The 17,714-nt window shown below is 41.5% G+C and overlaps 1 protein-coding gene across 1 annotated transcript in view; it reads right to left on the bottom strand.

The window, feature by feature from the left end:
• slc49a4 (solute carrier family 49 member 4) overlaps positions 1–17,714 on the bottom strand; it is an 89,692-nt gene that overhangs the window by 12,357 nt on the left and 59,621 nt on the right. The window contains exons 7-8 of the mRNA XM_061723159.1: positions 10,994–11,121; positions 4,218–4,400 (exon numbers count right to left, since the gene is read on the bottom strand). Coding sequence (XP_061579143.1) covers positions 4,218–4,400; positions 10,994–11,121 — 311 coding nt within the window. The remainder of the gene's footprint in view (positions 1–4,217; positions 4,401–10,993; positions 11,122–17,714) is intronic.

Genomic DNA, 17,714 nt, shown 5'->3' on the forward strand with positions numbered 1-17,714 from the left:
TCTTTGTACGTTTTGACCGTATAGAAACGTAATTCTTGCCATTGTAAGAATGAGATGTACCTGCTGTACTCTACTGCCCTTACTTTTTAACAACTGGTGCTTTTTATTTTTTTACCTTTTTTTCTTATCATTTTATTTGTTATTTACTGTTTAATTGTGTCTTGCCGCTTTTAATGTTGATGTAGAGCACTTTGTGAACTTTCTGAACTCATAAGGTACCTCATACTATGCAATATTTTTTATTCTTCATCCATTATGTGCAATATTCTTTCACTCATTAATGTGCAATATTCTCTCATTCATTCATTTACATAGTGTATATATATTTATGTTTCCTGTTTCTTTTTTTTTTTTTACATACTCTTTACATGTAAACATGTAAAACTTACACTTTGATGGAGCTGCTGCCTAATCTCATTGTATCATTATAATGATAATAAAGGCTTTCTATTCTATTCTATCAATTACCTTGTGTTGAATTGTGCTATACAAATAAACTCGCCTTTGTTTTGGTGTTTTGGTCCGTACATGGAGTTTTCAAAAAAGAAGGAAACTGCAATGACAGTCCAAAGCTTAAATCCATCTTTATACCATGATATGCATATTGCACTGCTTCCTCCCCGCTAGAGCTCTGACCGCTCACAATGCTAACATGCTGATGTGGCAGCAACAACAGATTTGGGAAATGTAAGTAGACGGTAGGTGGCAATCCACCACTGGTATTTAACCACGGGCAACCTTTGAGCTGCCTGCAGGAGCGAGGGGGCTAACAGGAGGGCTTCACTGCATCATCCTCCCTTCATCAGCTTAAGGTTGGGAAGTGAAGGAAACGGCATCAAAAGACTCCAACTTCCTCGTTTGATCTTCCCCCCACCTGTCGCAGGAGCTGCAGCTTAATGGACACCCCTCAGTGCACACACACACACACACACACACACACACATACATGCATGTGTACCACAAAAAAGAAGCACACGTGTACAAAACACATGTAGATACACACACACTTTTAGCCACCCCATGTAGCCAATCGCTGAGCCCAGCAGAGACGTACAGAGCAAAGGATGCATCATGCATTAGTCCTCTTGTGATCGTGTGTCTCCTGCAGCTCCATCTACACTTGAGATATTTTTGTCAAATCAATGATTCATCCACATTGGTTTGTTTCAAATAATTCACATAACATGGCTTGTCATCTGGGTAAAAATATACATCATTTCTGCTCAGACTGACCCTTAAATATTCTTTTTACTGCCAAAATGAATCCACACATCTCTGAATTGTCTGGACTCTTCAAACTCCAGCAGCTCTAGTCGTCTCTGTAGTCCACCAGTTCACCATGTATCAGTCAGATGTACAGAAAACTCTTAGTTCTCCTGCCCATGGAGAATTAATACTAATATATCTGCTCTTTTGTACCTTTGACAATATATCTGTGTCTATCCCTTTCTCTGTTCTTCATTCTTTCGTTCCTATCTCCCTTTTCCTGCTCTGTCCAGCTGGTCTTCAGTCCCCCCTTATGATCCAGGTTCTGGTCCAGGTTTCTTCCCTCCTAAAAAGGGAATTTTTTCTTGCCACTGTTGCGTTGTAAGGTGGCGTAAGGTTTTTCTCCCACTAGAGGAGTTTCTACCTGCACTTTAAGTAATAATTGCTCAGGGTTCATGTTCTGGTCTCAGGAAAGCACTTATATACAGTGTTGGGAATAACGGCGTTAAAAATAGCGGCTTTTTTCCCAGTAACGGGTAGAATAGAATAGAAAGCCTTTATTGTCATTGTACTGGTACAGTGAGATTAGGCAGCAGCTCCGTAAAAGTGCACGCATGCAAAGACTATGTAAACAAAGACTGTGTAAACGACAAAATGAGAAACAGGAAACATAAATATATATACAGTGAAAATGAGTGAATGAGAGTAATAATGCACATGAATGGGTGGAAGAATATTGCACATAATGGATGAAGAATATTGCACAGTATGAGGAGCTTATTGGTTTAGAAAGTTCACAGCTTTGGGGAAGACGCTGTCCCTGATAGCTTCCCACCTACACGTGTGTCACGAACATCACGGACGTCCAGCCCGGCTTCCTGCTGCGTCTGTCATGCTCGTCAGTGCAGCCAGGAGCACCCGAGGGTGCTGCGCTGCTCAGGTCATGCAACATGCATATCAGTGCAGCGAGGAGCACCCCAGGGTGCCCTGCTGCTCAGGTCATGCAACATGCATGTCCACCTGGGCTGGAAAAGTGACCACGGTGGCAGGATCATGTACAGCTGTCAGGCAGCGCTGCCAGGGGGCTGTAGCTCACGCTCAGACTTAAATATAAAGCTCTTTATTTCTTTTTTGTCCTTTCTTTCTCTTCTTATTTTATTTTATTTAAATTTTAATATTTTCTATGGCATATATGATATGATATTGTGAGGAAGGGACAGGACTAAATAAGCGTTCTGCTTCCTCCTGTTTCCTCTCAAACACATTTTGCTGTTTTATATTTTGACACTTTTAATTTGATGGTGATTTGTTGTTGTTCGAGATAAAGCCAACAATAAACAATAAAACAATAAGTTGGGAGGCTTGAAATAGGCAAAGATGACATGCAGCACCGTAGTCTGTAGCTCGTGCGAAGATACACACACACTTTCAAATGTATACTCTAACAAGGCACACTAGCATTCTTCTTTACCTACAATGATCAATTGAAAAAACATTTATTTTTGGAGGGGAATCTCAGTCAAATGAAGAAGAGGGTAAAAAAAGCAGTTGAGCTGCACTTAGTGCTTCTGCTCCATATCCAATTATACATCACAAAGCACAGAGCAACAAGCCTGTTAACTTGATCTGAATAGGAGGTCAAAACAACTGGCTGCTAAGAGAAAACCGGAACTCTGGGAGTTACAGAGCCGGGTTTTGTTGTTGCAGCTTTTCAACTCGAAACAGAGCTGCTGGTAATCTCAGTATGACATGATGTGTGTAAACTATAACTATAACGATGAATTTTTAGTTTCCAATATCATGTGAATGGCAAACCTGAACGGCACACGCTTTTACTGGCCTGTCAGCCACGTAGAGCATTAATGGACAAATATTACCAATATTTTAAACTGTCACTTGTACAGAGTGATTCAAAGTTACACTGGCCACGGTTACATGATGTTTTTTAATTCGGAATTAATTATTCCGACTTAAATAATTCCGAATTAAACTATTTTCCTTTGAATTTACATGGAAATAGTAATTCTGAATTGAGGTTTACATGGAAAACACGTTTGATGGTCTTTCTCCAATTCCTCTCCAGGTCTGGGGGTTGGGAAGGTTCTGATTGGATAGGGGGCGGACCGGAAGTTAAACTACCGGAAGAAAAACAAACTTAGCCGCTACAACTTTGAAAAGCTCACAATTTTGATGTTTCCTGTTTCCATCTGTTCTTTTAATTATTTCCAGGTCCTCCAAGATATTTATTAAATAAATGTTCTCTGCTCTTGACCACCGTTTACTGCTGCTGCATCTTGAAACTTTGTTTGGTAAACCAGCCTAGCGCGGAATATAAGCGTCATGGAGACAGACGGACGAGGGAACGAGCAGAAAGAAAGACCGGGATTAATTTAAAGAGGAATGAGTGTAAACATGATCGCAGAATTATTCTATTCAGATTTAAAATCTGAATAAACCAGCCACTTAAGAATTAAGTTTAATTCAGAATGGCCATTTTCATTCGGAATTAGGTGTTTACATGGAAATTTTTACTCGTTTTAAATCAGATTTAATTTTAATTCTGAATTAAAGAGGAATTAAACTTCCCATGTAAACGCACTCATTGTGTGTCTCAAAAGGGCTTTATTATATAATATATGGGATCATATAAAGACAACCTAAAGATGGAGCAGAGGATAAATAAGAGTTAGAAAGAAAAGAAAATCTGGGTAAATTCAGTCAGTTGGACAGGAAACTGATTTTCCCACCGTCCGTCTCATCCGGAGCGTCTACAGGGCTTTAAAATGGATTTCTGAAGACAATAAAGCACGTTACCTTTGAAGGTAAAAGAAATCTGCAGGGGTACAGAGAAATCTCAGCTCGCACTCTTCACACTCACAACAACAAAAGAAGCGTGTAAGTGATCCCTTCTCCGCAGAGCAGGGAATGCTAATGAGAAGACGGAGCAGCAAAACCAGAGCACTTAGGCTTTGAAAAAGCTGAGTAAACATATTGAAACACTTTGGTCTTACCGGTGCAGTAGAAGGTGAGGAAGAAGAGGAGCAGGCCGGTGACCAGGTTCCCCAGGAAGGTGACGACTCCGCAGGTGATGCCTTCAGGGACCGGGTACACCGTCTCGATGAACAGCTCGAAGAATATCGGCACGCTGCTGTTGACAAAAATCCCAAGCAGGATGCAGGAGGTGTACAAGATGGCTGTGAAAGAGAAAAAAATAAATCAACAGTTGAACCATATGAATTACAGTTTAATTGAGAGCTTCGATTTAAGAGCTTTTCAAATCCTGTATGAGCAATTGTTTAAAAATTATGGCACAATGGTCAAGTTTATGGAACGGCAGTGATTTATTCCACCTCTTACGGTCACCTACTTCACCATTTGTTTTCACAGGCATGAAGATTTATGACAAGCCCTCATCCAGCATTAAATTTAGAAAAGCCAGCCCTTAAGGTTGCAATTTAGCAGAAATGAAGCCAAAATACCATCTGTGTTTTCCACAGAAAATGGCCACCTTTGGAACCTTATGCCCACGTTAACAGCGTGGCTAAATTGCTCCAATTTGTCCGTTTTGTCAACCAAAATATATCTCTCACACACTTTATAATGATAGTGCTCTTACATAATTTTCTTTCTGGAATAATGCAATTGTATTGAATGGAACCGATCTGAAATGAATAAGCTTAGGTTCAGAAAAAGGCTTTTGTAGATTTAAAAAAATAAAAAAAAAATCTATCAATTTGTCTAAATGAGGCATTATTGATATTTTAAGCTTTGGACTAATATTGAAAGAAAATATTACAATAATAATAATAAAAAGTAGCAACTTTTGATCCCTAGTCCTTAAATCTCCATGGAGGCGTGTAAATAGGGCCGGAGGGACTTTCCTCCTAATCTGGAGTGCCACAAAAACATTTTGATTGCCTTTCCACACCAATTCAATTTTAATTTATTGTGCAATATAATACTAGCTTTAGTTTGCTTGCATATCTTGTATTATGATGCAATTCATTTCACTGTATTTAATGACTTATTCTTTGGCCAAAGTACTCAGGTGTCCACTTGGTCAGAACTCATCTCATTTGCGCCGTAGGCGTGACGACAACGTTAGTGTCCAAACTGGCTGTCGCTGCTTCAAGTTGCATTTGGGAGTTGATTTAGAGGGGTGGACAGTTTCTTTTTTTTAAATTTAATAAGTAAATACAAAATGCAGTTTTTAAATTAAGGTTTTTATTATTAAGGGGAAAGAAAATACAAACCTACATGGCCCTGTGTGGAAAAGTTCAGTCATTTGCCCCCTAAACCAAATAACTGGTTGGGCCCTTAGCAGCAACAACTGCAATCCAGCGTTTGCAATAACTGGCAATGAGTCTTTTACAGGCTGTGGAGGAATTTTGGACCACTCATCTTTGCAGAATTGTTGTAATTCAACCACATTGGAGGGTTTTCGAGCAGGAACCTCCTTTTTAAGGTCATGCCACAGCATCTCAATGGGATTCAGGTCAGGACTTTGACTAGGCCACTCCAAAGTAGCTGCAACGATTCGTCCACGTTGTCGACAAAAATCGATAATCAAAATTGTCGACAATGAATTCCATTGTTGACAATTGTCGCCAGACGTGTTTTTCCAATGGAGTGAGGCGTCTCACTTCAATACAGTCTCTGCCGAGCGGTAGCAGGTAAACAAAAATGACGGAGTCCTGTAGCAGCTGCTGCATGTAATAAAACTTCAAAAGTTTGGGAGCCTTTTAGCCTGGATATGGCGAATAAAAAGATTACTTGCAAGGTTTGCAAAGCCGACCTTACTTATCACGGGAGCACGTTGGTAATGCACGAGCATTTAAAAAGAAAGCACGTCGGACAGTTGAACGAAACGGACTTGCCTTGGTAAGACATTAAGCGCATTTTGGCTTTAAAAGAGAGCTTTAACGTTATGCCTGACTGCCTTACAAAAGTATTTTAAATTAAATGCATGCAGTCCGAAGAAGTTGAATAAAATATTTATTTTTCATTTAAGTACCCATCCTTCTTATGTCTATTATCATTTGCCACATAATTAAAGGAGCTTGAGGCTCCTTTTAAGAAATTAGACTCTCTAGCGCCACCCTTCACCACGACGGCCGTTGGGGGTACTGCAGCCAACAGTGAAGCCGGCACGGGAGAACGGGGAGAACGTGCATGCAGCGTCATTTGACGTCAGATCCGCAGCCCAGCGCGGGAAATTCGGGACCGAATTGCAGCACATTTTGCAGCACACAGCCTGTTCAAGGCAACGGAGAGATACACTAGAGGAAACATTCTTTTTGGTTTGGAACGCTTCATCTGACATTATTACTAGAAAACTTAAAACGTATACTAATTTTTTTCAAAAATCCTGCCTCAAGCTCCTTTAAAGCAACCTCATACTAAATTTAAGAAAAAAATACTAATTATCCGATTAGTCGACTAATCGTTTCAATAGTCAGTGACTAGTCGACTATTAAAATAGTCGGTAGTTGAAGCCCTACTCCAAAGTCTTCATTTAGTTTTTCTTCAGCCATTCAGAGGTGACTTGCTGGTGTGTTTTGAATCATTGTCCTGCTGCAGAACCCGAGTGGCTTCAGCTTGAGGTCAAAACTCATCTCATTTGCACCGTAGGCATGACGAGAACGTTAGTGTCCAAACTGGCTGTCGCTGCTTCAAGTTGCATTTGGGAGTTGATGTAGAGGGGTAGACAGGCCGCAACTGGCCGCAGCAACGCAGCGACGCAGCACGCCGCGCTGTTTTGAGCTGAACATTTGTCGGATGCCCTGCTTTCTATTTTCTTCCCGTCACTCGCGTTGAAAGCCGGTTGAAAGCGCTGTAGGAAATAGTCATGATGAGGAACGGCTGATCCAGTTAGTTGAAATGAGAAGTTATCTCTATGATTACTCCTCATTCACTACAAAAACCTCAATAAAGTGGCAGCTGCTGGAGGGAGATGGACAGAGAGAGTACGATGTCACGCAGTGCTACGATAGTCGGACGCTCATGCAGTTACACAGTGTTTAGTTGTGGTTTGCATTTTGGTTACGGAACGAAAATGCACAGAATCTTATTGGCTCGTAGATCCACATCACACTGGACGGCTCATCCGGGCGGCTGTACAGACACTGCAGAATTTGGTTGCTTTCCTCCTTCTCTGAGTTGGCAGGCTGAGGGGAGACCACTTTATATATGTTAAACACAGAAAAAACCTGTTTTTCAGAATAGGTCCCCTTTAATTGCTCACAATGAATCTTGCTACAGTAACATGTTTGTAAAGTTGGCAAAGACTGTTGTACAAAGCAGGTCATTTTATTTCTACAGAAACAGTTTCCATATTTGGAGCCGACTGAAGATGGATCTTGGTAAAATGTGACAGTGCACACGGGTGGATGTATGGATAGAGTGCGCAGTCCACTCTTCTTTCAGCAGAGTGGTTGAAATGAGGCCTTTTAGCCGGGATGTTCCTTTAATCACGGCTCCTCCGAGGGCCTGGCGCCCCTGCTCTCCTCTGAAGAACAGCCCAGGTGCCACTAGGCTGCCATCAAAGGCACTCACGTCCCCATGGGCCTTTATCCAGCCCTATTAAAGCCCTCGCTGCATTCTCCACGATTCAACCACTGCACTTTTATCCTCGTATTACAAAAACAGGTTCCCAACAGGTAGGAGGAGATCTGTTGAAGCCAGGAGATGTGAGATCGCAGGGGAAGACTGGAAGTGTCTCAGTGGTCTGAAGAGGAGACGATGCTCGCCTCTGTAATTATTCCATGTCAGGAGAGAAATGTGAGCGAGGGTTTGAGTTACAGGCCCCTGATCAATAGAGCTTTGTAGCATGACATCCTCCATCTCTATCCTCTCACTTACCAGCCCCGTATTAACGGGGAGGTCAGGGGGCCGCGTCAACAAGAAGAAATGGCATTTTAAGAACAATGATTAAGAACAATTAGGAGCTGTATGAACTAAACAACAGAATGCATGGCAACACTTGAGGCAAACATACAACATTAAATGCTAAATGGAGCTAAAACAAAGTCAAAACATATCACAATTTAAAAAAAAAGATACAAAGAAACTTTTTTTCAAATTACAGATGTGAATAAATATGTAGATATGTACATTTATTAATATATGTAGATATATAGACGTATATTATGGATATAGATATGTTATATGTAGGTATGTATATAGATATATTGAGTTATATTATACGTAGTATTTATAGATCAATTCTCTATTAATATATATTGATTTATAGTTGTATGTAGATATGTCGATATATAGATTTATAGTAATTTTATGTATATAATTGGAGGTAAATATATGAACCAGTATATATAGCATATCTACTCTTATATAGTAATTCAAGTATATTGTTATATCATTGCTGTCTATTGTTCTCTATTATATTGTAGTATTATTTTAAGGTAATGATAATGTAATACTATACATTAATTTTTACTTCTATTATTACATACATACATAGTAGCACAACTAAATGTTGAGCGTTTGTTTTGTTTTCTTTTTGTTTGCTTTGATTTGATGTTGGTAAGTGTATTCATGTCATATTTGCTGAAATGACCACTATTTCCAGATACCATATCAAGAGAGCAATACATTTATTTCTAATATGACTGAGTGGCAGTCGGCTCAGTCCATTGCTAGCGTTATTACCTCCTTATTTGTAATCGTCATGGTACTGTCCTTCACAAAGCAACCATCCGTTTTAGATCAACGTGACGGTCATTTTTGATTATAGTCAAGTTGGCATGTTAATCCCTGGAAAGGCCTCATGGCACCTCTGCAGATATTGTGGCGGGGTTTGGCTGAAGGAGCTGGGAGCAAAGGTTTGAACATTATAACCATCAAGTTTTCTAGCCAGTTACTGGATTTTTGGGAGCTCCCGACTGCAGCCTTGACGGTAAGAAATGACAGGACTGGGTAAAACCATGTTTGGAGAGCTGGAGGACATTTAAACATGCCACTGGTGACAAGGCCGATCCAGGACAGGAATGAGGAACCGTCTGGCACCCCATGTTTCTGAATTATTGTGATCGAACAATGTGTCTGTATAGAAGAAAGTGATAACTCATCACACTATTTCTTAAAATTTTTAAAAATGAAGAAAAGAAAAAACATCTTTCAACCAGTTGCTTGGTTGTGATGAAAATAGGGTTGTAGGTTACAATCTAAGGTAGGACTACAGTTACATCACATTAGTCCAACAATAACTGGTCACCAACCATTTCATACACATCATCTTCATTGTTGTACCCTTCAAAACACTGGTCACTGTTGTCCACAGAGAATGTGGATTACTCATATTTGAGTGTGTGTGTGCTGATATAAGGAGAGGTTTTGGCAGATATGTTTCCAGTGTCGCCCCACCCTCTCGTATTAGATGCCAGACAGACACACAGGGTTGGAGCCCGGCTGCATCGTACCGCCGGCTCTGCCATGAGAGCATGTGAGCTTGAAAGAGAAGCATTTCAGCCTCCCTGTGAAATGATGATGGATGATGATGACTGGAGCTGCTACTTTAGAAACAAATGCTGAGATGCTGATTGGATGGCTGAGGAAAAGGGACCTAATTCCACTAATGAGCCAAATGAGTTTACAGCTGACGTTTATTGACAGATTGTCTCTGATCAGTAATTTATCAAGTACACAGTTCTGTCAGTGAGTGTGATTTCTTTTATCTTTTTTAAGAACATATTCCCACACTTGTGATGAAACAGCAACAATATTGGTTCAAGTGGTGACCAAGCGTCAGTGTGTTTGAGAGGATAAAGCAGGGCTGGGGATCGATACAAATGTCAAGAATTGATTCGATTCCGATTCTTAAGATTCAGAATGAATTATCAAGATTTGATTTAATCCGATTCGATTCCGATATTGATTTGGGTTAGTGTTATTAAAACTGTTGTTTGAGCTGTTGCATGAATTATGACTGTAGTTATAATATTAGTATTTTATTGAGATTCAACAGCAAGTATTGGCAACTAATTGATTGATTGAAACCTTTATTGTCCCCTCTGGGGAAAATGAGTTGCCAAAACAGCTCATGACATTCAAAAGAGGAAGACAAACGGAAAAACAGAGTTGCCAATGCAACAATACATATAAACACCCTGCTAGTCCAACAAACACGGGGTGCTGGTAGTTGTTTGCCAAAGTGCACCATGTGCAGATAATAGTCCAAGTCAGTATATGATGATGACTGTAAGGACCAATCAGCTCCCAGAATGCTGATAGAACTGCTTTCAGAAACATTGTGTGGAAGAATTATCAAACAGATCCAGACCAGCAAACAGAGACGGATGAAATCAGTTTTAGTTTTTCCCACACTCCGTTTAAATTTTTTCCATTTGGGTCTTTTTCGATTTTACATTTTTGAGAATTTGGTTTTTAGTATTTTATGCAAATGTAACCCCAAGACAAGTATATAAAGTAATGAAATATAGACATTTTATGCAATTATAACTGAAAACTTTAATGTTTTCATACCTTTAAACATATTTAAAGGGGAAAACATGGCACAAGTTATTCTCATGGTCCAACAAAACATTCGTTTTTTGGGCATAAACAAAAAAATACCAAAAGTTGTAATGTTAACGATGGGAGAAAAAAAAAAAAAAAATCGATCTTTAGTCATACGAATAGATTTTTAGGAATGAATATGTGAATTGGGGATCGTTTTTTTTCAACACAGGCCTAGTATAAAGGGTATCATTTGATTCCTGGCTGGTTTCGTGACAGAGTCACCTTGACGGTGATGCAAACGTAAACCTACCTGCAGTGGAAGGGAGGTGTGTAACTCTACTTAAACAAGTGAGAGTGAACCAGGTGGAGGACAGGGAGGCTCCCGCCAGCATCAGCACCAGGATCAGCTTCAGCATCCCACGGATGGAGTCTGCAAACCTGGGGGGTGAAGGGATGTGGATATTAAAAACGCTGAGGGGGAATGGGCACAAAAAGGTGCCACAGCAATATGTACAGAGTACAGTACAGACAAAGTACAGTCTCGAAAACAAAGACTTTTATAGATATTTGCAGTTGAGAGGCTATTTTACAAAAGAGATCAGACCAAGCAAATCTACAAACGAGGTGATTGGAGTTATTATGAAATCATACAAACAGAAAGGATCTCGGCCTATTTCTGTTCTCTTTTTATCAAGCTTTGACTGAGAGCAGGAGAGAATCAACGCTTTATATACAAGCAAAATGGGAAGCAGAGCTAAAAATTAAAATACAAGAAGAGGAGTGGTATCATGTGTGTGAGACACACTGTACATCAACAAAGTTCTGCTGGAAGAACCTTACTCATACTTCATAACACCAAACACCAAACAACAGGACTGTTGGAGACTGTGGGAGTGTGGAGGCAGATCATACACACTTCTGGAAATGTACAAAAAATAGTTTGTATTGGCAAAATGTTAACTCAGTCCTTAAAGGTGACCTATTATGGCATTTAATGTATATTTTAAACAGGCCTTGAATGTCTTAAAAACAATCTAAAGCTTGTTTTTTCTACATAAATCATAAATCCAGCCTGTGGGCCATGTCTATAGTTTTACCGCTTCTAACCTCTTTTTCTGCGCCTCATTTTTAGGGAAGGGGGGGGTATGATAATGAGGCTCTGTGCTGATTGGCTCCCTGAATGACGTGTAGCAGGGGAGGAGGATAAACCTGCTCCGCCAGAGCAGCCCGAGCCTGTAAATTATCACAACACTGAATTTTCACAAATGGCAACTTTATTGTTAAAAAAATAAAATATGAGTTGTATATAAATAACATTTATGCACTATTTAAGCCGGATCTACCCGGCGGATGCTGAACGCTGGCCCCGGAGCCACGCCGGTTGCCCGGGAGCAGCGCTGCTGGAGCAGCGCGCATCACCGTGGCTTTAACGGGGGAATCTGACCGGTTCCGACCGGCCGGGGCCGCAGGAACCGGCCTGGACTGGTAGCAGGGACTCCCTGGGACCGACCAGCGGAATTTCAGCCGGATCTGCCCGGCGGATGCTGCGCGACGGGCGCCCGGCGCACAGATCGGCTCCGGAGCGCATCCGCGGTGCATCGTCGGTTACCGGTGATCAAACCGACAGATTTGCCTGAAAATATCGGAGGGTGAAGCTGGTCCGACCTGGGACAGACCCCCGAGGACCCAGCTCCCAAACCACCCGGGAACCTGGATGATTTAACCCGGATCCGCTCCGCCGCGGCGCCGCGTCTGACTGGCTGAAGGAAGGGCCGCTCCAGCAGCGGAGAGAGCTGGTTGTGGGCGTGGTTTCAGCAGCGGAGGCTGAACCTATGGAAATCTGCTCCTGTCGTTACGTAACGACGGGAGCAGATTCTAATCGGCTCAAAAAAAACCACGTGACACTGGGGACTCAGTCCGGCGGGGGTCAGAGAGCTTGCAGAAATTCATGGTATTTTGTCTCCCCTGTGCTGGCAGGGTGAGGGGAGACCACTTTATATATGTTAAAACAAGAAAAAACGTGTTTTTCATAATAGGTCCCCTTTAAAAATGAAATACCAAACACCTGTCCAGTGATGCATCTTGGGAACATTGAGAAAGTTATAATGAAAAAAGACATCAAGCAAGAAAGCCATAACAAGGAAGTGGCTCAGTGTGAAGGAGCAGTGGTTGGACATTGGTAGGAAATCCATGCCATGGAAAACATGACATTCATACTGAATGAAAGAGAACGTATTGGACGAAAATTGGGAAAAATGGAACGCTTATATGAGACAACATGACACCAACTGAACAGATGCTACATGGAATAGTGAACTGAACAGTTTCATCTCCAGACTGTGTTAGTGTTATTATGCTGCTTTTCCACTAGAACCTACTCAGCCTAACTCGACTCGACTCTCCTCCATTTGGTTCTTCTCCACTAGGGGTCTAACGTGCCGAGTAGATACTTTTCTGTATCTATTCTGCTGAGGTTCTAAGCTGCTGAGTCGGCTGTATCTGACATCATCACACTACAGACCACTGATTGGTCGGGGGGTTGGAGTCAGACGTCTGAGTCAGGAGGAGAAAATCAGCGAAAGAGACTCTGACGGATTCTTGTTCATTTTATTCAACCAGCAATGGCAGCAAAAGTCTGTTTGATGATCCAACTCTGAGGTGCAGATGTTCATAAACCTGGTGCTGAGGAGAGAATTAAAAAGGGATCTAGACGGAGATAAGGAACGACCAGATCTACCAGGAGCTCTGTCTCTTCATAGCTGCTCACGGCTCCAGCTGACTTTTCAGCAGCACCGAGACAAACTAACAAAAAAAAAAGCGTCACCGCTTGAAGCTTCTTTCACTTTCATTTTTTAACTTGGTATCAAACACAAGCCACAGATCCAGCAGCACATCTATCATCTCCTCCAGGTTCTACATCTTTAGTGTTGTGTTCTTCTTCGTTCACACAATCAAATACGTCACAGCAGCTTCTCTCCAACCTCCTACTTCTGATCTGGGTGTGGATTGTTATGGAAAAGAAACCAGGCCGAGTCGAGCAGAGTAGGTGCTGGTGGAAAAGCTCCATCATTGTTATTCTTACATGTAATTTGTTTTCAGTATTGTTTTTGTCTATAAATATGTGAAAACTCTAAGTTACATTTTAAGTTACAAAAGAAATGGTGGGGAAAAGAAAAAGATAGCAGCAAACAAAACTATTGAAGAGAATAAAAACAGCTCCAGAAAGAAGAGGATCATTCATAACCACATGGAGCAGCTAAGCAGTTTCTCAGTCCGCTTCTTCTGTGACTTGTGTTGTAATAGATTACTGGGGACAAGCACTGTTTGAAAGACAGGCTGCATCATTTCCCCCCCTCCGCATATTTCTAAAGTTGTCAGTTGCACTTCTTCCTACACAAGGAGACATTATTTGTGGAGTTTATTCAATTTGTCTCAGCAGTTAAGCAGCCAGACTGCAGATGCACACTGTATTATACTGTGGGAGACAAGCAATCGGGCCTTTCCCCAGGAGCTCTCTTTAGCTCTGCGGTTTCTCTTTCTAAACACTCATAGTCCATTAGTTCCTCTCTGCTCCTCTGGGTATGCAAATGCTTGCATGAGAAAGGTTAGATGAAGCTAAAGCAGCCTGTAGCAAAGACAGACACTAATTACTTTTGTTTTGTAGCTCACAGACAAGGAAAAAAGGGGCTGAACTTGACAATTAACTTAATGCAAGAATGAAAAGACATGTTGGAAAGTGTTGATTGGTTCAGCCAGCCTGTGAAGTCCTGTCAGTTTGCTTAGGGCCAGGAGACGAGGGAAAACATCCCGCGCACGGGTAATGAGAACAATCTCCACGGTGCTGCGTCCTGGCATTTTGAGATGACGTCTCTAGGGGTTTTATGAGCCGTCTCTCAGAGCCTGACATATCAAACCATGTTTACATGGGAAGTTTAATTCCTCTTTAATTCAGAATTAAAATTAAATCTGATTTAAAATGAGTAAAAATTACCACGTAAACACCTAATTCCGAATGAAAATGGCCATTCTGAATTAAACTTAGGGCCAATCCCAATGTTCACCCTACTCACTACCACTAGCCCTCACCCACTACCACTTCACCCTAAAAATAGGTAGGGCTTTGTAATGTTCCCTAGGGATTGGGACACCACTTGCTACGTCACTGCGTGGTTTACGTTCGGGTACGTAAGCGACTGCGTAGTTACGTTTGCACATACGTCACACCATATCAGGAAGCTGAGAGATAAAAGCTGTTTTAATTTCCACTGTAGCGCTGTTAATATGCCACTTTTACACGTCGCCGCGCCGACGAGTAACCTACGGCGTAGGCTTTGCGTTGGTGTAAAGCGGAATCATAAATCAGCCTTTATTCTGGCGAGATCTGAAAAGACTTCGCAACAACGAGCAAGCGAGTGATTATGTACATTCACTGAGTGAATATTATGAAAGTAAAATATATATTTCTTGCTACAAATGTAATCAAAATACATTTTTATGCAGAAACTAACTCAAAATATTGATTTTATTCACTAAAAATTAGAAATGTCCGCCATGTTTTTTTGTTTGATTCAGTCTGCGAATGATGACGTAAAGCATTCTGGGAAATTTCTCTAGCCCTCGGTCAGCTAGTCAGCATCTGAAATCCCTCACTGTGAAGGGCCAGATTGATGCCCCTTACCCCTCGTTATGTCCACTAGCCCTAGATGAAAAGAGAAATTGGGAATTGGGACTGGGCCTTATTCCGGTCTTTCTTTCTGTTCGTTCCCTCGCCCGTCTGTCTCCATGACGCTTATATTCCGCGCTGGGCTTGTTTTCCAAACAAGTTTTAAGATGGCAGCACGCAGTAAACGCTGGTCAAGAGCAGAGACCATTTATTTAATAAATAGCTTGGAGGACCTGGAAATCATTAAAAGAACAGATGGAAACAGGAAACATTAAAATTGTGAGCTTTTCAAAGTTGAAGCGGCTAAGTTTGTTTTTCTTCCGGTAGTTTAACTTCCGGTCCCCCCCCTATCCAATCAGAACCTTCCCAACCCCCAGACCTGTAGAGGAATTGGATAAAGCCCATCAAACGTGTTTTCCATTCGGAATTACTATTTCCATGTCAACTCGAAGGAAAATAGTTTAATTCTGAATTATTCGGAATAATTAATTCCCAATTAAAAAACATCTTGTAACCGTGGCCCTTCTGGATTTCTCCCCAGATCACTGGGAGATGCACATACAGAATAACCAAAGGAAATCTGTTGGTCTTGTGTTTCTAACCAGAGTTAAAGAGATTATATGTTTATACTAGACAGACCTTATCGCACTGCAAAAGGTTTTCTCTACCAGACTGAGACTGAGCACTTGTCACATCAGAGGTCTCATCTCCCTGCACGCGGCTACACTACTAAAATCTGCAGTGTCCATCTGCCACCGGCTGGCTCTCATCCCTTCAAGCTACTGCTGCTGCCAGGAACGGACAAATCCTCCAACCGGCGCCCGGCACGGCCCTCAACTCTTTACAGAGGGGATCATAAGCTTCTCCTCTCCATGATTTCCAGTCTGATCTTCTATGCAGACCGAGTAGCTCATTTCTGACACACATGCTCCATTGGATAAAACAGTTGGGTTGCTGATTTTCAAAGATGTCACATTTCAATTTCAGTGAGGCTTGAGGCTTCGGTTGGCTGACGGTTAACCAAACACCAGTCAGTCCTCATGATTTTAGAAGGTGTGGCCAGTGTATTTCTGAAGAACTAGCCTAGCCTTAAGCTGGGCATACTCTGTGTCATATTTTAAATAGTTTGATTCAGCCCCATCTCAAACTGCACGACTAGATCGCTGAGTTCAAAAGTTCACAGCCCACGATTTATGGTCTCACACTGTACGACCCGATGCTCGGATGCTCCGTCTGCTCACACGATACGTTCATAATCCGTCGGACTTCTGTTACTGGAACTGCAACGTCAAAAAGAAGTGGAAGAGGAGGAACCCCGAAGTGGGAGACACCAAAGATGCTCAGCAAAAACAAACACGCTGCCTTGGCAATTTGTGCCATTCTGTGTGGCGATAAATAAAAAAAGATTAGACAACGTTGTGTTTGGACAAGGAATTGGCTGGGCAGACGTGGGCAGTACGGTCTTTCAATCCTTCAGCCAGAACTGGAGGAAAGCAGCAAGTTGTATTGGTCTAACGTGCTATATGCCATATAGCACATTAGACCAATACTATCTACTGTATATGTACGTTTTGGCACTTTGTCTGTCTTTTTTTTTATTGCGCATGCTCTCTGTGAAAGGATGAGTCCAATCGGGTCGTAGCTGCTTCAACTGTGCGACTCCTTCACGAGGAGCGACCAGGATTTCAAACACGTTTGATTTTCTTGCGAGCTCACGATTTGTGATCGGGAGCTCGTCGTGAGGTGAAAAAAGTTTAAAATTTCGAGAAAAAGTTGAAATGTTGAGAAAAAAGGTGAAATTTCGACTTTATTCTCGAAAGTTCCGCTTTTTTCTTGAAGTGCACAATAAAAAAAAAAAATATTTCCCTCTCAAATACTTTTTCTCCTGCCTGGCCCTAATACTCTTCCGTAGAGAGATATGATTTTGCCCCAAACGCCGCTGGTGTGGATTAAAACCTACAAGGTCAAGCTTCTATTGACATCTATTTTAGCACCAAGACATTGATGAATTTACTGCATATGATGCAAAAAGCTTTTTGTTACATTTCCTAAAGAAGGGAAATGGCTTGCAATAAACAGGGTAAGGAAGATTGTTCCTGTGGGAAGAAAAGAAATAGGAAACAACACTGATAAAGGAAACGGTGTGCAATAAATTGCATATCTTCGGAAACGTAATTACAGCACTCTGTTTCACTACACTTTGAGTAAAGAGGGTCATGTCCTCTCATGAGGAAATATCTAAATTAAAAGCCAATCTTATAAACTCCTCTAACGCGATTTGTTGGCCATAAAGACAGAGCCATCTAAGTCATGCAGGATCACATTCCACGCACTACTCTCCTGCGCCGGCAGGAATGATGAAAGATGA

The sequence above is a fragment of the Cololabis saira genome, chromosome 6 (genome assembly GCF_033807715.1).
Source record: "Cololabis saira isolate AMF1-May2022 chromosome 6, fColSai1.1, whole genome shotgun sequence".
NCBI lineage: Eukaryota > Metazoa > Chordata > Actinopteri > Beloniformes > Belonidae > Cololabis > Cololabis saira.